Source organism: Acipenser ruthenus, chromosome 21 (genome assembly GCF_902713425.1).
Source record: "Acipenser ruthenus chromosome 21, fAciRut3.2 maternal haplotype, whole genome shotgun sequence".
Taxonomy (NCBI): domain Eukaryota; kingdom Metazoa; phylum Chordata; class Actinopteri; order Acipenseriformes; family Acipenseridae; genus Acipenser; species Acipenser ruthenus.
The window spans coordinates 31628450-31648001 of NC_081209.1; the positions used below are offsets into that span (position 1 = coordinate 31628450).

The 19552-nt window shown below is 43.8% G+C and overlaps 1 protein-coding gene across 2 annotated transcripts in view; it reads right to left on the reverse strand.

Moving 5' to 3' along the window:
- Positions 1-2624: 2624 nt before the first annotated feature.
- Positions 2625-19552, reverse strand: part of LOC117427668 (synaptic vesicle glycoprotein 2B-like) — a 32610-nt gene continuing 15682 nt past the window's right edge. For both annotated transcript variants that reach the window (XM_034045855.3, XM_034045854.3), the window contains 12 exons: positions 13242-14069; positions 9586-9766; positions 8016-8167; positions 7573-7706; positions 7165-7254; positions 6883-6993; positions 6504-6592; positions 6110-6274; positions 5884-6017; positions 5390-5590; positions 4883-5042; positions 2625-4583 (listed from right to left, as the gene is read on the reverse strand). In XM_034045855.3, the coding sequence (XP_033901746.3) occupies positions 4400-4583; positions 4883-5042; positions 5390-5590; positions 5884-6017; positions 6110-6274; positions 6504-6592; positions 6883-6993; positions 7165-7254; positions 7573-7706; positions 8016-8167; positions 9586-9766; positions 13242-13743 (2103 nt within the window). In that variant the 5' untranslated portion in view covers positions 13744-14069 and the 3' untranslated portion in view covers positions 2625-4399. The remainder of the gene's footprint in view (positions 4584-4882; positions 5043-5389; positions 5591-5883; positions 6018-6109; positions 6275-6503; positions 6593-6882; positions 6994-7164; positions 7255-7572; positions 7707-8015; positions 8168-9585; positions 9767-13241; positions 14070-19552) is intronic.

Consider the following 19552-nt stretch of genomic DNA (forward strand, 5'->3'; position numbering starts at 1 on the left):
GGGCAGTGCCAGGTAAAGGGCAATGCAATATTTCCTTTTGTGTGTCAGACTTGAACATCGTCCCACTCACATTCATCAAGCACCTTATTACTGGAGAGCCGGGATCTCCTCTGTCCGTCAGACACTTCCCAGTCGCTCCTCACTTTCTAAAAAGCCATTTGATTTAACAATCGTGACAACGATATTAACAGTAATACTGAGGCACAAAAAGAAATCAGTGGAGCAGCTGTTGGTGAAAGGGTACAAGCAACAGAATCATTTTCTTTAAGAACCTGGAGAGCACTGCTCTGTGCGTGTGAGCGCTTCACACTTCGTGTTGATCGTGTTTGTACAAGTGCCAGAGTTTTAGCGCTACGTGTCAACTTGTGAACCATTTACTGGAAGAAAAGTATTCCACCAAGGGGCGGCTTTGATGTAGAATGTTTGGCTGCCCCCCCCTCCCTTTCCTTCCAGGGGTAAGTAATGTATCATCTCATTCTTAGAAATGAAAACCTTGGTCTGACATCGGGAAAAAAACAAAAAAACAGGCACCCTGGAACTCCACATAACCCTGCATGTGCATGCATCTTGTTGTCATTTTGTAAGCTTCAATTAAAGAGTGTGTTTTTAAGAAGTCATTCCTAGCACCCTGCTGTGCACGTGATTTCAGTCCTGTACAAGGGGGTCACACATGGGGGTTTAAGTCTTCATTGCATTCTCTTCTAATGTATGATTCTGTTGCATTGCACACATTTTTTGAAGCATAATTCTGATGGTTGGTAGTGGCATCACCGCCCCCTGCCAGGTTGTGAATAGTGCATTGTGAGCCTTGTGGCACTGTCAACATCATTACCAGGTTTATTATATAAAATATTAATATGTTTGTTGAACATTTCTGTAGGTCATTGTTCTGCCCCTGTCTCCTCCCTAGCTTATATGTTGATGCCTTGCACTTGAAATATCTTGAAGATCTAAGGAAGAGTGAATTGAATCAGACAGATTATGATCTGAACCAGTAGTCCAGTGTTGGGGCTGTATTTTCCCTGCATTTTTAATTGCTCCTTATAAAAGTTTACCACAATATATTCGGTCTGTAACTTGGCACTTGTGTGTGATTTCTATGTGCATATGCTTTACTAGGCATTCACCATGCTGTAACTGTGAGTCAGTGCATTTCTAGTGTCGTATTCCACAGTTAACTATATCAACGAGGGAGATTGTCCCAATGGCTGTCAGTACACTGGGTCACTTGTTATAATATGTTTTGAGTGTGCTGCCCTGGGTCTAACCTCAGGTTCATTCTCCCGGATCTTGGTATGGTGCTTATTTTGGCACCTGGCACCAACAGTGTCTTGCAAGAGATGAAATTGGCACCTAATCGGCCACACGGGCTCCCCTTGTTAGCTGAACCTCATAGAGATTTGAAGAGTCACAGCAGCAACAGAAATAATAGGAAAGAAGAGAGGCACACCACTGCATTTACACAGAGTAAGGATATGTGCTCCTTCTATTACTATCACTTGTGTTATTATATGTGAGGTGATACATGTCATTTCTAAGAAGCAGTGGATTTGAAACAGATTTGAAACGGATGTCAAATTCAAAATGCATGACGGAAGCAAAATAGGAAAATGGGTTTCTGTGAATGTAAATGCATTTATCATACAATAGGATTCATACGACTTGGGCTTGCTGAAAAAAATACAAGTAAATAATGAATACAGATCTCTACAGTATTTTGCTAGATGAACGCTTGCAACATAATCCATTTTGATTTTGAAACTAATCCAGAAATGACAAAGACCACAGAAAGAATGCATTATGAATGCTAAGGCAGGATTCCTGTTTGGTGTGTGTTGAAGCTCCCGACTGTCTTCTCATGAGAGGACATTGATCTCTTAGAACCCCGCAGTGATTTTAGAAAACAAATAAACCAAGTCAGTTTAAATTGTGAAGTGGCTGTCATGCTTTACCAAGCCGAATACAGATATCTAAATAAATACAAAATAGAGGGGGGGCCCAGTCTATAGGTTTGCATCGCCCTTAACATTGAGCAAACTGGATCCTATATATCATGCAGCCTTGAGATATATTACGAATTCAAGGTACAGGACTCATCGTGTTATACAGTTTGGTTGGCTGGACCTCCTTGGCTTTGCGAAGGTTGAAGCACTAGTATATTCTGTTATATAAGGCTATTCTTTGTAAATTACCTCCATATATAAATGAATACTTTCTAGTCGCTTCTTATAACTACAGTATTAGATCGCATACATTTCTGAATTTCACGGTTCCTAAAGTGTGTCTTCTGTAAACCCTCGTGTCTATACACATCCTGGCTATGGATTAGTAATGGCAGTGGAATGAATCCTTGTGTTTTCTTCACACTCTCCTCTGAGAGTAAACAGACCCTCCCGCTAGGTGCCGTGCCCCACACCTCGGCACTGCCTTGTTTACACATGTGCCTCATAATACTGAGTGTGTAAGTGTGGGGCTGGGAACCGCAGGACTCGCTGCACGCATTGAACACATGAGGGCAGTGGAACCAGGGGGGTTCGAAGAGCTTTTCTTCCCGTAAATACACCAGCAATTCAATAAACACATGCCTGTAATACATTTCAAAGATCCAAACTCATACCACAGTGTTCGGTCATGTGTTTTTATTTATTTTGACAGTCACAGAACAAAACAAAAAATAAATAAATAAATAAAGATTGTCATCACCTGTCTCCGCTTTCCAACAACAGTCAGACACACTTAAAAATGAACATATAAAAACAAGAAAACATTATGGCTTTCCATACATCATGACATACAGACTCACTAACTAACTTACTCAAAGGATAACATTTAAGAGCTGTATTCATAAACCTGCCCCTTCGCTCACAGTGAATACTGGCTCCTTAAGGACAGCCACTGTAAGTAAGCAGCGGCTTAGGAATCCAGCCCTAAATCAGATAGAAATGATGCAGTATAACGCTGTAATTGCTAGTCTTCATCATGATTTTATTTACAGTGAGACATACAGTAAGTACCGTTTAGACTATGAGTTCTCTTTATTGTAGACATTTAAAGGGCATTTAAACTCTTGTGTTGTGATACTGAAAAGCTCAAAATAGCATGCAGGTCACCCTGTTTGTATTCAAAGATACAGTGCTCCCCTTTTTTCTTATTTCTTGTTTTAACCATTAACCATTTGATGTATACCTGCTGGCAAAATCATCTCCAGCATGAAGAATTTTTGTAACCTTAAACGCATGTCCCATTTTTATTTGGCTAACCTATCTTGGGGTGAGGATGCTCAGTTAACGGTATCACTCTGCCGTGGGCGCTGAAACCAAAGACCTGTAGAAAACATGGCCGAGGTGTCATATCTTGGGGGTCACTTGGGGAAAAATGCGACCTCCTCAAAAAAAGTGAAGTGAAGCTGAAGGAAATAAAATACCCTACGTAGCACACCAAAGACAAGGGTTAACACTAACAGACAGCTTCCCTTTGCGGTATGGCTTGATATGAATTATTGCCTTCATTTAAAATCCAGATATTCTTTGACAGTCTCTGTGTGGGGAGCAGTAGTAGTGTGGAGGCAAACCAGCACAGTTTTGAATAATAGAGAAGTGAACGGGCAAAGGCAAGCCGAACAGTATAACACTAGCAGGGAGAACTTGCTCAGTACAGTCGTTTCTCATAGTTCTTGCTAGTTTTATACCATTCAAATGGTTTTATTCCTCTGAGAAAGTTCGCCTTTGCCCTTGCACTCATTTCTAAGCAAGGCTCTAAGAGTGGAACTGTTGTACTTAAAACACACAGACAGATGGAAGGGCAGAGTTTGCTGTAACGCTGTATTATATTGGGACAGTAATCTGGCCACTTATTAATGCACTGTGACTAAGGTAGACTCCAGGTGATGAGAACAGCAGGTAGAATTCACTGTGCTAAAGGATAGACTGACACAATGTGCTGTGGAAGGCTGAAACATCTAGATCTTTTTATTGTGTGTTTGCACGTTTAATATGCAATCCAGAATCATACTGGAACTGTCTTAACAGAGAACAAATTCTTGTTAAAAGCGTTGGCTGGCCTCCTGTGAGCAGAGCAGATCAGTAAAAGGATGCTGCTCATTTAGTGCTGTTTGTAACAGAATTAAACAGTGTGGGTTTTTAGTGCTGTCCAGATCAATACAAATAAACAAGAAGAAGCACACACAAAACAAGCCTTGCATTTTCATAAGTAATTCAATACACTGACTGGTCATCGCCCTTTTAATAAATGAAGATGAATTCAATGAAAATACAATATAGGGGGCTATGTAATGCTTACAAAAAGCCAGCCGTCCGGTTCCCTTGTCCTGCCTGTATCAGTTTATCCCCCAGCTCCGCCTTGCTGTAGCTCCCCTGTGGCTCCCCCGTGCTGGCCAGGCTCACATGAGGACCTGCTCCCGGGTCTCGGGCAGGCGCAGAGCCAGCAACCCCCCCGCCACCAGAGCCGTGGAGGCCAGCAGGATGGGCATCACCTTGGTTATTCCCACGAAGGAGGCGAAGATGGAGGAGCCAAGGATGGCTGCAAACTTGCACAGGCCGTTAAGGACTCCAAACGCTGTGGCTCTACAGGCAGAAGAAAATGGTTCTGTGTGTTTATTACAGTCAAACACCTGAGAGTTCCCATTTATACTGTATAAAGACCATGCTTAGACTGTCCCTTGAGCGCTTGCTATATGTTCTTATTTCTTTTATTGAAATATTTGCTCTCTGGCATTTCATTTACTGTACAAGGAGTTGCTCTGATGAGGCTGTTCTAATGACATCATGTACAGCAGTGCACATGCACATTGTGAGTTGCTCCTTTTACATTGCGAGACAGTAGTTTTCAGGAGCTGTCGCTTGAAAGTCACTTCATGCCTTACCTTTTACTTGTGGGGTACAGCTCCACCGTGATGACCTCAATACCGTTCCACGCTGCCACGCTGGTGCCACAGAACAGGCACTGCCAGCCGATGATGGCAGACTCGCTACTCCCGAAGAACAGGAAGAACGTGCACACAGATGAAATCAGCATGGACCCTCCTGCAGGGAGATGCAGCAGATACACATTTTCAAGCCTAAACCACGTGAACAAGGACAGGGCTGAGTTTGTATGCATGTGTTAAAACAGTCTGCCTGGTGCAGCAACGAAAACAATAGGGGAGTTATTATTTCTTAATGCAAAAGTAGATCAAATGTGTCCCTGCTCATTCGAAAATGTGAAATTACAGGACATCTAGTTACTGCCTAGTCCAAGATCATTGTTAATCTGGGTCTGGGGTACTGGCTGGAGGTGTGTCGTTTCAGGCTTGTAGTTTAAATGTATCCTGTCCTCCAGTAGCTTTACCCAACTGGCATAGCTGGTGATTGTGATTCCCCCTGTCTCTCACCGATCATCTTTATCCTCCCTATCTTGTCCATGAAGAGAGCGGAGATGATGTTTCCAGGGAGCACGGCCAGGCTGCCCAGGAAGCTGACCAGGTAGATGAGGATGTCATTCTCCTCGTTGAAGTCCAGGTGGCAGCCCTCCTTCTGTTGGAGGAACGTGCTGTTCTCAAACTTGCACTTGATAAACTTATGCTTGTACAAATCTGAAAAATACAAGCAATCATTCAAGACTGCTGCAGAGCGACGTGCTGTTCAGGATATCAAGGTGGCTTTCAATCAACCAGATATAGACCATTTATTTTCCCTGAACGTAATATACAAAAATTGTAGATACGTTTAATGACATGCTTTTAAATGTTTATTGTATCAAATTCATTTGGACACTAAACCATATTTCCAAAGCAAGCTTCTCTTGTAATGTTTCTGATCAGCAAATGGGCATCATAAAAGTCTTAATTAAATGTCATTTCTCTGCCCTGCTTGAGAGAATGTGCACCTGTGTTATAGAATACAGTGGACACGATGGTGCAGTTCTTGAAGACGGTGTCTGTGGATCTGATGTCTTCAAAGTAACACTCTTCAAACAAAGAGTCCTCGAAGGTCACGGACTTCAGATCGATCTTATAGAACCTGGAGGGACGTCAGCAAAGCAGCAAGCTGATTAGTACCATGTACAGAGGTTTATATAATAAATAACTGATGCTTGAAATCTCAGCACCTACTTGTCGTTGAAGTATTCTCCTTCCTGGTGGATTTGATTTTCCAGGGTGAAGTTGAAAGTGAAATGTTCGACACGTTCCCGGTAGAAAACCTTCACTTTGGACTCGTATTCCTCGTTCTGTAGATGTTTAATCATGTCTGGGAACCAGACCGCCAGCCCATAGTAACTGAAATGCGAGAGTCACACAGCATCACATCACTGTGCTGGAGTGGGGGAGTGAACTGGGCTCTTTGATAACAGTTTCACCTAGAGTATGTGCATGCAAGTGTGAAGATGAACTGCAACTATCAGTCCAGCACCAACTGTGCTGCTGCTTTATTAATACAACTCCAAATGTTTCTCTGCTGTATCGGACCCAGACAGTTTAAAAGGTAAAACAGTAAACAATTCCTTACCTGAAGGCCATAGTAAACCAAACCACTGCCATGAACAAGGTGTTCATCCTGAATTGGGGTGAAAACAATGACAGGATGTTCTGACAGACCTGAATAGGGACATCAAAACACATGCGTTACACACCAGCAGCCAACGTGAGCATGGCGGCCACCTGTAGCAGGACAATCCCACTCCGCTGGGGCTGCACCACTTTGATGAACATGCATTCGCATGACAAGGATGCGCTGTAATTCATGAACCGCAGATAAATACATTTAACGTATTTGCAAGTGCAGATCAAACAAGCCTATCCATGTATGGCACTTGCAGAAGGAAGACTGTGCTCTTGTTGTACATTACGCATTTTTATTACAGTGCTATATTCATTTGTTTGCCAACCTGCTTGACCACAGTCATAATCCTGACAAGCCATCGCTGGTACCAAGTCCCTGTGGAGCTCTGGATCTCGATAAACTCGTCCTCCTGCTTCAGCGTCTTGATTTGAGAGACCTAAAAAAAAAACAAAAAAACAATGAGCATTTGAGAGACCCAGATAAGCAAATGCAATGGAAATAGCCATCAGGTGTCCCTGATTCCCCATGTCAAGAGGATTTCTAGTAGGAGCAGACAATGAGGTCAGTAAGGGCGGGCTGGTTATACGGCAGCAGAGATTTGACTTACCGTGAACACCTTCTCAGGCTCTCCCTTTGCCCTCATGTTGGTGTCGTGAACCTGCTTAAGGATCATCCAGGCCTCGTCATGTTTGCCATTCTGTATCAAACCAAACACAGCTTCATTAGTTCTTGTCATAAACAGAAACGAGGGCAGTTTAACTGCAGTTACAGACACACACAAACAGGGTTTGTGAAGGCCCTTTGGGGGTACTATTGCGCTACTTAAATCAAGATATTCTGTTGAGTCTTGAATCAGGACCCTAATTGTGTCAGTCATATTGGACCTATGTTTTGAACACCCAATAGTGGTTAAAAGCCACACACAGAAATGATGTGATGACATCACTCCAGCTGCTGAAGGCCTGGGAAGGGATACCAGGACATGGCAGATTTGAAGTGGCTGTAGTGCACTTACCTCCAGCAGGAAGCGAGGACTCTCAGGCATGAAGATGAGTCCAATGAGGGAGGATATGGAGGGCAGGGTGCACACCAGCACAAACACCCTCCAGCTGTGGAACTGGTAGCTGGTGCCCATGCTGGAACCCCAGCCTAGAGGAGAAACACAGTCACTTATAGAGGGGCCTGCCTGGGATGGGGTTCTGTATTACAGGGAGGGCGCTGTAACAACCTGGCTAATGTACAGAGCTCCTACCAGCTTGGTTCAGCATTACCTTCATTGCTGGGTTCACAATTGTGGTGTAGCTGCATAAAGGGGATATGGATGTGTAGTGTCTGAGGATCAATCACAAAGGCTGACAGGGCCAGGTTCCATTAGTGAAGCAGGCTATATAGTTACTACTGTTCTACCAGCTCAGTCCTCTACAGTGCATGGTTATCATGTGGGTCTGTGGGTCTTACCGTAGTGGGGGATGATGCCCCAGGCCATGGACGAGGCGTAAATGCCACCGATCATCCAGAACATGCAGAGCCAGCTCAGGTGCTCGCCTCTCTTTTCCCTGCACAAGAACTCAGAGAAGTAGGAGTACACAATGGGGATGGAGCCTCCGATCCTGGGGAGAGGCACAGGGCAGCGCAAGCAGTGAGATACACAGGCCCTCACTCAGCTCAATTAACTCAGCTCAACTAACCTTCCTGTCAATACAGCAGCGTGAGCACTGGAGCGAAAACAGTAAAAAAAAACATTACCCTAACCCTAGAACGAATCCGCTAAACCCCTGACTGAGACACAAGGAAATGGGTGCAGGATGCAGTCTGCCTCTGCAGGCTCTGCTGGTGCTTTGATCTCTGGCTGGAGTGGAGCAGCGGCTCACAGGTTTGTGGTAATCTGAGTGGGTGTGAGCGGAGGTGGGCCTGTCAGGCTTTCATCAGGATAATGAGTATTGCACTGCGTCTCAAGAGCCTTCAATAACCAATTCCGGCCTGCCATCCTGCTCATTACAACATCAATAGCAAAGGGACAAGCAATTGGAAACATTGCATCTCATTCACAAAAATATCTTGCCCTGTCCTTGACTGGACTGGAGTGCCACTGATCTGGAAGAAACAGGAGCCTTATTCATAATACTGATTTAATAATCAAAATTTTAAAAAATAATGAAATCATTTTATATTGATAAAACCCTGCGGTGCCATTGTTAAACGATGTAAACAATGCTCTACAAAGCCTATCTAACATTTACCAATGCAGCTTTCTGCAGAACAGCTCGTGATCCTGCAGCAACGGCTCGTTGCGCACTCACTAGGGCGTGTATATTTCACGTTTGTTCACTGTTTTTAGCCCCTGATCAGTGACAGTATCCCGTCTGGAAGCCAGATGTTATTGTTTTTTTCATTTATAGTTGTTTATCTAAAGAACATAAGCTTCTCCAGATGTGTTATTGCTGATGAGGGACTGTGCACGTTGTTTACAGCACACGAACAATGGAGGCTGTATTCCATACACCTGGCACTGGCCTCGGTGGAACTATTGGAGCTCTGTGTGTTTGTATCTGTCAAGTGCCAATAGTGCTCTCTGCAGTCATCATTTGGGGCTGGGCAGGGTTTCACTCAGGATTACAGAAAAAAAGGGTGTGGCTAGACAGATGTAGTGAGGATTTTTTCCAGTTACACTTGATTCACTTAAATACATTTGTATTCCGTACTTTTCCTTCACAAGCACCTATTTGGACAGTGCAATGGACAGGTGCAGTGCATCATCACAACTGAACTGCAATGTAACTAAACTTCCAAGTTAAATTTGCACAGTAAATTCACAATTGCCGATGCTTGAACTACAAAATACTGTACTTGTGGTTAACAATATCTGTGATTCGGCTTGCTTGCCTGTGCTCTGCCAAGCTTTTACTGTGCTACACTTTGCTTTGCTGCTGGACTGCCCTCTGTTTGAACTGCAGAACAGTTTTTCTAACAGTGTTTTTAATGAGCGTACCACGGAAGACATGGACCGCCCACACCTCCGCTCACTCACCCGAAACCGGAGATGAGCCTGAAGAAGAGGAAGAATCCGTAGCCCTGGACGAAGGAGGAGATGAAGGCGAAGACGGAGTTGATGGCCAGGGCGATGATCAGGCACTTCCTCCTGCCCATCTTGTCAGCCAGTCCTCCCCACATGAACGCTCCCAGCATCATGCCCAGGTACACTATCAATCCTGCCAGGAGGAGAAGGGAGACAGCCGTCAGGGGTCTGCTGCCCACACACATCACTGACTATGAGCGCTGCCCATACAAGACAGGAATCCGTCTCATAGGGCTCTTGTGCTGTATGCTGGTCCCTTGCAGTGGAATTATTCCATACTTCAGCAGTTTTCATGACTTAAAAAGTTTTTAATGTGTGTGTGCATTGAGTCGTTCCAGTAGGGCAGTGACTTCTCTTGTAAACACATGTCTTGTGTTTACAACAGGGCCTACATTACTAATAGGAATCCTGCATAGAAGAATCCGGGCAGCGCGACTGCAGAGGCAGATTTTTGTACTTGTGCTAGCAAGAAACGTGGAGAGAGAACAGCTTCAGTTAAGGACAGACACACACAGACACACACACAGGCGCACACACACACATCCTGTATTGAGCGAGGATACGTTTCCCATTGTCATCCAGACAAAAAGGGCAAACAGATGTTATTTTTAAGTACCGCCTCATTGACTTCTCTGTTACTGGAAGGCGATCAATAGCACACTTGCAAGTCAAGTGACACGGGAGAAAGAGCTTTTCTGTGTTTTGCAGTTATGATGTGTGTCCATCAGGGGGAGCAGTGGCACCATTTAAAAAAAAAAAACAACTCAAGGAAACCCTGCTGTGCTGCAGTCATCATATTCATGAGAGTCACAGAGTGAGTTGCCATGCATGGGGTTTTGAGATGACATTTACCCATGGAAATGAAAGCAGCCTTCACTCACTGACCTTTACTGAAGATGATGGTGGTTCCCCGGCATTTCCATGAATAATAAACACCAAGGACTGCTGTGAATCATCGCAACACCAATGGGGAACTGGCTTTGGATGGGTTCTCATGTTTTTAATGAGCCGATACGGAGTGACACATGCTGCACTGTGAAGAACAGGCTGTTACTGTAAATGAATGAGCGTTCATCCATTGCTGTAAAGACCGCCGGGGAGTGCGTGTTGGGGAATGGTTCTCCAAGCACCTGAGCTCTTTCAATCACAAGCACTGAAGTCACAATTCCATTGATGGTTTTGTAAAACCACAAGCGACAGTACTGCACACACACCCACACAAAACTACAGCTCTGGCCAGAAGCTCTAGAGACTCGAGAGCCATGTTTGCTACTTGAAGAGCCAGGTATGCCATAGGTTGCCAACCCTGGACACAAACTAAATAAAGTGACAATATTATATTATATATATATATATATATATACACACAGGGTGATCAGAAAGTAAGTGTACCACATGAGATATGGTGCGTTGATATGGTAAACTCACTTTCCAATCACCTTGTGTGTGTATGTGTGTGTCTGTGTATATATATATATATATATATACACACACACCTACATATTTTTTAATTATGTCTCAATCCTTAAGATTTAGGTGATGCAAAGATTTTGGTCATAGCTGTAATGCTGCCAGTGTGGTCTCATATCAGACAGGTGAGTGAAGCTGCTGATGAGATTTCTTGAAGCTTGCAGCCCTCAATTGATTTTGGGACAAGATTGATTTGTCGGCAACTCATGCGAGTTGCCGACAAATCAGTGGAGGCGTAACAGTGGAGGCGTAACGCAAGGACCCAGCCCCTGTCGTATCTGATTTAGAATGAAAGTCCCAGCCTCCAAGGACTGCGGAGGAAGCATGTTGCACATGGAGTGCATATGTCTGTGTGTGGGAGGGTTTATAAGGCAAAAAAGCAAAACACATTGATGTAACACACAGGGCTTTGCCCTCATGGCCCAGTTCAGTTTCCTTGGAAAAAGTCTTTTGACACTGAAGGTGTGTTAGTTCAGTCCAAACAAATACATTTTATTCCACGTTCGCTCAGCTGTTTATGGCAAGTTGCAGTGTACAGTTTCAGGTTGTTAATTCTGCCTTTGTGTAGAGATACCTTGCGTGGTAATAATGCATCACGGTGCACACTGGAGATTGTTAACAGGTTTAACTGCACTATTATAACAACAGGTAGTAGTGCTTTCAAAACAGCAGTGTTGGTTTAGCTGAGCTGCAATTTGAGATCACTAAATATCATTCATACTGCAATTACGCCATGCCTAACCACACCCTGCTGCACTGTGCTTTGGCTGCTGATGTTTCATGAGAAACTAACACTCAGGGTCAGGCAGCGTAAAGCCAAACCACCCACAGTCAGTCCTAATCCATCCCTGCCTGGGCAAGAGGTAGCTGCAGATGGCATCATCGCCAGGGAGCTTGGCACACAGATAGCTAAAGAGCCGGCATGGGTCTCCAGGAACCTCTGCAGCATATGGAGGTACGTGATGACAAGCCTCCTAACACAGCTGCACCTTCACAGCACTCCTGTCAGTGTGCTGTCATTACTCAGAGATCTGATTGAGGAGCCTTGCAACAGCCACAATAGAAGCAGCTGCAGTAAGTTAGGGAAGAAATGGGTGAGAAACAGAGTGGAGTGCAGGTAAACTACAGCCATTGAGCCACAGGTTCCCTGCACTAAAACTGCATGCATCTTGAATTGCTTTTGCAATACAGTATAAGAAAAGTTTAGTTACAGTATGGAAAGTCCTGTACAAAATGTATCAAGATCAATGGGAGCGGGCCAGGTTTATGTATCCTAGAAGCAAGGTCAGGATATCAATTCCAGTAGAGTATGCTGACTTAGCTCTCCGTACAGACTGTTAAAAAAAAAGCACCGCACTGCACTATTAACAGCTCAGACTGTTTTCCTGCCTGAGCTGCAAACCTAAGGCAGTGTGGCCAAATGGTTAGAGCAGGTGCCTCGCAAACACTGAACACTCTGCAAATCAGATTTCATCATTCCAGCTGGGTACCAGAAAGACGTGAAATAAACCATGCACAGGTACAGTATTGAGGTCTCACATTCAGACCCATCAGTTCCAGAGGAATGGGTTTCTTATACATAGTAGTTGTGTTGTAGGAAGCTCTGTGTAACCTCTTATCTGTGATACCTTACTCCCATGCATGACATACAGTATGACATTCACAATCTCTTGGTCACCCAATGTATTTTATCATCATAGTAAAATTCTATAGAGTTGCATTGACTCAGGCTTTGGGACTCTGAATGCTGTACAAGCAGTAGCCACTCTAATTAGTTAGCATGCAGCGGGCCAGGCACGCTGGCAAGTCTCCTGCACTTCCGAAGAGAAGGCATCATTAATCTTTGCAAACAGAAATGTATTGATGTCAGCTTGCACTTGAGCAAGTCGCTGACTATACCATTAGCTGGCTGTGCAGATTTTTCATTTCGAATGGGCTTGAGTACTTCTGAAACTGGACTGCAGCAGGAGAGCTCCAGCCTAATGGCACAACATAGCTCAATGGTTGGAGGGCTCAATGCTTGCAATGCAATGAAAGCATATCTGAGTATTCAATTGTCAATCATTCAATCCACAACAGCTGTTCGCTGTCAAACCTCAGTGTGATATTATCCCGTCACCATTTCCAATGGTACTCACCCAGCATCCCCTTATTGGCGTTGGACATGCACATGTCCTTCTCGGCGCTGGGCATCACAAAGCCGACCACGAAGCACTCCACCCCGTCCGCCATGAGGGCCAGCCCAGCCACGAAGAACAGGGTCCACTGGAAGCGCCCGTGGCCGCACTCCTCGATGATGGCCTCGTACTGGTGCGCCAACTGCTCCTCATCCTGCATCCTCTCTGCCAGCCTGTCGCCCTGCTCTTCATAGTTGGCCTGCGCCCGCAATGCCTTCTTTCTTGCCCCGATATCATCGGGGTGGGGTATTCCCTGGTACTCCCCCTCGTAGATCTCATCATCGTCATCGTGCCCCTCTGTGGCGTCGCTCGCCGCGTCCTCGTCCTGGGCCGGGTACTCATTGCTGCCGTAGTAGACGTCCTGGTTTCCCTGGTCCCCTCCTTCCCTGAAGGTTGAGTAGGTGTTGCTGCCTCCTTGGGGGTCCTGGTAGGAATTAGGGTTGTTTCTGTAGTGGTCGTCCATTCTTACAGACAGAGAGAAACACGTGATAGAGAGAGAGTGTGAGAGAGAGCGCCGCTGTACTTACTCCTAGAGCAGGCGTTGACTATATTGGCATAGTCCTTGCCCCCTACACGCTTCTTTGTCGGATTCCTACAACCACAATTGCAGACCCAGGGTATATATTTTTTTCAGGCAAAAATCTTCTGGAGATGTTGCAAAGGATTCTCGATGTGTTTGAGCTGCTTTTTTCTGTAAGATATAGCTGGACTCTCCTTTGGGATGAGGCTTTAAATGAATGAACAGGATTCCACTACCTCTTGCTGTTGATTTCTGTAGAAGGTAACATTCTAGAAAAGAAAGAAAAAAAAAGATGTATTGAAGCCTGGTAAAGCATGTAAAGCTTGGTCACATGAGCAATACTGTTTACTGGTTGGAGGGCTCAATGCTTACCATGCAGTTAAAGCATATCTGAGTATTCAAGAATCAACACAGAAATTGTCACTCATTCAAAACACAGCAGCTGTACTCGCTCAAGCTCAAGTGTGATCTAATGTCACGATTTCCAATGGTAGTTATCCAGCATCCCCTCAGTATTGAAACAAAATACACAGAGTCATGGAAAGAGAAAGAATGGTTCATTGTGTTATTCCTAACCATTGGAATTGCTTGTTTTACAGATCTGTTTTTAATACAGTATATGTGTGCGCTGCCTCCAGGGCACATTAGAATTAAATCTCAGGTGAATAAAGCAAGTGCAATGCAATCAAATGAGACTGAATGAAATGAAGAGCGAGCCATGTGTCCGAGGTGCGAGATCCGCTTTCTCCACACGGTGCACTTTACGTGCCTGTCTGCTCTCGGTACACATGGACTGCACCTCCACTTGTTTTCTTCTCAGATGGTTTCTTCTGCTGAGAAGCCAACTGTATGCAGTCTTGAACAGGTTATGGATCAATGCAGCTTGAATAACCTATTTCTAAACATAACATCAACCTCCCTTTTCTACAGAAGTCATCAAAAAATACAACGCCCAGCCTTTTCCCTCTGAGGGTAAGGGTTCAGCACCTGGCATTGTGTTTACACAGCACAAGAAAGAATGGAGGCACAGAGGCAAAGAGCCACAAGAATGTGCTGAAATGCTTTGGAGTCTCATGACTGATCACTTGCACTGATTAATAAAAAAAACCCAAACCAATCTATATAAGAATGATGTTTGCAAACCCGACCCCCTCATATGCAAAGCATCTGCTGAACACAGATATAAAACTTCATGTAGCCTTCATAGTGACTGAAGAAACCATTCAATTAGATCAGACCACCTTAACAAGGTACGGTAGAATAGCTTGACATCATGGACTGCAAGGAAAGGCAAACTGTGACCCACACTGCCTGCTTGCGTGCGAGCCTGGAAATGCTTGCTACACAATGTGTGTGTGAAGAAACAGGTTCAGCTGTTCTGTGGACTGGATTGAGGTGCTCTGGTGTTGGAGCTGCTTTGTAGGGATTTTTGCATGGCACCATTCCTTCAAATGGGTCTGCCTGAACACAGAGCGATTAGTCCTACACTAAAATAAAAGAAAGAAGGCAGGAAGAAAGGAATTCAAAGGTAGATCATAAGGCATACTGCACATCCTAAGCGGTAGCATAGCAGGTGAAACCTACATGAATACATTTTGTTTTTCAAATAGAAACAGAAAGCATTAGAGACTTTGTTGAAACATAATTATGAGGCAAGACCAGACCTGATTTCTTTGTTGGACTTGGAGTGATATATTTTATAATGACTCATGTTCTATGCAGGATTAAGCATTCACATTTCCAGTCACTTAATGGGATCAGAGGGACCTGAACAAATCCTAGTGCTAATCCGTAACATTACAGCGCACTTTGCATCTTTTTAACTCTGAGCAAAGCAGAATTAAAGCTGTCACGCTACAAAAGGATGCCTTTATCTACAGTTCCAAACCAAATCACTCTCTTAATTCACCTAATTAAATTAGTTCCACTAGGCAGTCCTTTCTGTTAGCTTTGAGTGCTGAACGTACAAACCAAAGTAAAACTGTGTAAAGGGAGGATCTGCCAGATCACAGGGAATGCATGGTTATCCCGACAGCTGCTTTGGGCTCCTTGAACAAATCATTGTACAGGGTTAGCGGCAATATGCTAAATGTCCAGCAGGTGGTGTTGATGTGTATACTTATCAAGTGTGCAGATGATGGCTCTTTGACCCTGATCTAACTCGGCCTCACAAACTTAACTAAAACATTTTACTGTCTGGTTTAGAAGATGTATGATGGGAATTAAAAGAAGGAAATTAGGAAGACAGATACATATTATGAGGGTAAGAACCATCTTTAATACTGCATCATGAGCTGGCTGTTCCATTGTTAAAGGTGGAGGGGTGCGGTGTGAATCACAAATTAATTATTAATGCTAATGAGACGCAGAGGGCAGATGTCATTCTCTCTCTCTCTCTCTGAGATTTCCTTTTCTCCGGTAGCTAATTAACATCTCAGATTTCACTGTTCTCCAGCCCTGGACCACAGCCCTGAGTCATCACTAAAACAAATTGCACAAAACCAGCCATTCCTATCAAGCGCTCATTACAGTAGCCAATTAATTAGGAATTCTGTTTTTGCTAAGACAGTGCGCCCAGCATACCTTTCTAAACGCGAAGTTCGATTCAGCTCTCAGGCTGTGGCTGCTTCTTCATGGTCTGGAGGAGAGGATACAGTGTATAAAGAATGTACCTGGGCATTCAGAAGAGATCATCAATATTTACTATACTTTACCACATCTCTCTGTGCTTTCACAGTTCCTTGTCTGTGCCTTGCTGTGCTTTCACCAGGCTTTGCTACAGTTTGTTATGCTTTTCTCATGGTAAGCCGCAGTACATTTTTGGTGAGAATGAAAGCACAGTACTGTGTATTGGCTCTGCTGTAACAGTAGGAACATAGGAAAACAAATCAGTCAAAGTATAGGAAAAAATCCTGCTTCAAATATTAAAAAAAACATTAAAATCAGAATAAACAAACATGCAGGGACTGTAACACTCTGAATCCAGTAATGCTGTATCCGTTCCAGTGCTGCCGCCCACGCTTCAGTACAAAGACGTTTGACGGTCATGGATTCCATAAGGACTGATCCCAGGGAATCGCTCTCAGCACCACGGACAGCTCCACCTAATACCACGTTCTCAACACGCTCTGGCACGGGAGCAAACCATTCCTTTAGAACTGCTGTGCAGCTCAAACCAAACCACCACGCAAGGGCGCTGCATTCTGCAGCAATGGCTTTATTTAATGCTCTCTGCACTTTCTGTATATGTTTATTTTGTAATATCATTGACAGCGTGTTAATTAAATACAATCAGTGTTCCTTATTTACTATGTTATCTGCATTGAAGTCCCCTGAATTCGAAGTGAATGATGCTGGTTCTTCAGTATGAATCAGGCCCATGGAAAAGGGAGTATGTGTCTGCATACAAGGCTGTGAATAAACACTGCTTCTACTTGTACACTGCTTATATATAGTGCAGAAGAATGTAGTAAGCAGCATGAGGGTCATATTTTAGTAGAAGTGTTACAGGATTGGTGGGCACTGTTTCTTTAATGCAGAAGTACAAATATTTATTCTCTGCATCACTGTAACTGTGCTTAAAAGGAATTAAAATTAATGTTGTATTTCCTGATGGTAAAACCTTTTATGACTCATAAATTGACCCGGCACGCATTTCACTGTGCGTCACAAATCAGGATTATTTCTAAGTAAAGAATAATAAAAAAAAGGAAATGGGTTTGGAGACGGTACATGAAAGTAAATACAAAACGCCTACTAGTTCTGCTATCACGCTTAACATGTTCCTGCTGTACCTCCAACTGAATTAAGAAACACATTTCTATCAAAGCATCTTTGTTCAGTGACTGCCCAAGTCTAACTATAATAATGTTGCTGCACGTGTTGAACAGCCAACCGTTAAGAGTAATCAAACGTTAGGGGAAACACTAAAAATAACAGCATGTCTGATGGAAAAGCTTAAATAATACTGACAGCTGCAAAACACAGTGTATTAAACAATGTTGAACATGCTTCCATTGCATATAGAATGCTTGCAGGCTAGTATATAAGTATACAAATCATTAGTTTACATCTGAATAACCTTCCAGCTCAGGCTGCTAAAAACACACGGGGGAGTATTTTAATGCTCTGAAAAGGTTCTGAGATTCTGTTACTTTTCCTGTGATGCTGCAATTCTTCCGTTGTTAAACTGGAATGAATGCCAGCTTAATAGCTGGATAATATCGGATTTTGGAAAAATGAAAGGACATTCTGTACCGAGCTCGGAGTGTCGTGAATAAAGACAGGTGGTGAGAAGGAGGCTAATGCAACACATTCGATTTCTGGAGATACTGTGTTGATTGCAAACCAAACAAGCTTTATTCACACCAATACAGGCTCACACATGTTTCCTAGTAGCACACTCCATGCATTAGATACAAGTCTGAAACATGAATAATACAATGCAACACGTGTCCTGCCAGGAAGGATAGGTGCTAAACAGAATGGAATGGCTTTCACACCTGCCTCTCAAGATGAACACAAGACCTCTGGGGGCTGTCTAGGTATTAAAACCTCTTTCACGGTTTTTTCTCTGCAATGGATTTCATAATGGAGCAGGGTTCAGTTTCCTGCCCTGTTCTGTAATGGATCCCAAGTCAAACCTGATTTAGCAGTCATTTCAAGGTTCATTATGTCCAGAGGCAGGTTTTTTTCCTGCGGCGGAAACGCAAACCTCCATTACAAGGGTAACTGCGGTTTCTGCATTGACAGACTCCCTGTTTAAACTTGTTGTATTACTTGTTCTTGCAGAAGCACATTAACTCAGTTAGCATGTTGTGTACCCAGCCACCACCGAGATGACAAGCAGTCATGTGCTTTATCACGCTTCCAGCCATGTTGGATATTCATTCATGTTTGCTGATGAAGTGAAGTGGGTTGAACACAGGTTAGGCGGGTAATGTAACATATCCAGCCAAATGTCAGTGGGTTATTTGATTACGTGGAGATATTTATCTGAGATACAACCAGTTCCGGTAATATCCTAACTCCATATATATGGAGCTCCGGAACTGAGCACTTTCAAATGCAATTAGCAAGGGCAGCCTGGCCTGTTTCTTGTACTCTTTTTGAATTTTGCAGCTGTGTTGAAGTGTTGCAGAAACGCTGATTGAAATGAGTGGTGGCTGGCAGAGGCTGGCAGAAACAAACCAAGCAGCTTTGTAGGAGCGAGCCTGATCTGTATCCACTACATGCGCAAAACACAAATTCTCTTTTTTCCTCGTTTCTTTTTTTTTTTGGCTGTGCTCTTATTTGGAGCAGTCATGGGATGACTCCTGTCCCTGATGAAATAAATCTTATGTTACAAGCAGCAGCCACTTAGCCAGAGATGCATTACTGCATTAAGCCTTAATAACCGTCTGTTCTATTCTTAGATCAATGATGGATACAGTTCTCACATATGTATGGACAAAAAAAATGGGGGAGAAATGCGTCACCGAGAAGAAAAAAAAGCAGCAGGAAGCTAGACGTGGTGGAAGTGAGTGTGGCAGAATGGGGTCTGGGAGCCGTTTCCTGTGCCAGGCTCCAGCATGGCGGGCATAGCGGCCTGCTGAGGCCCTTTCAGTATTTTAGATTCAACACCAAATTAGTAATATTAATAACCATTCTGTTAGGAAAGTTTACCATAGCAAGAAGGAGTGCTAGTAATTGCAGTCTGCAATGTTTTTAACATGGTAATACAATGCCTTTATCAAACTCACCTCTGTCTTTG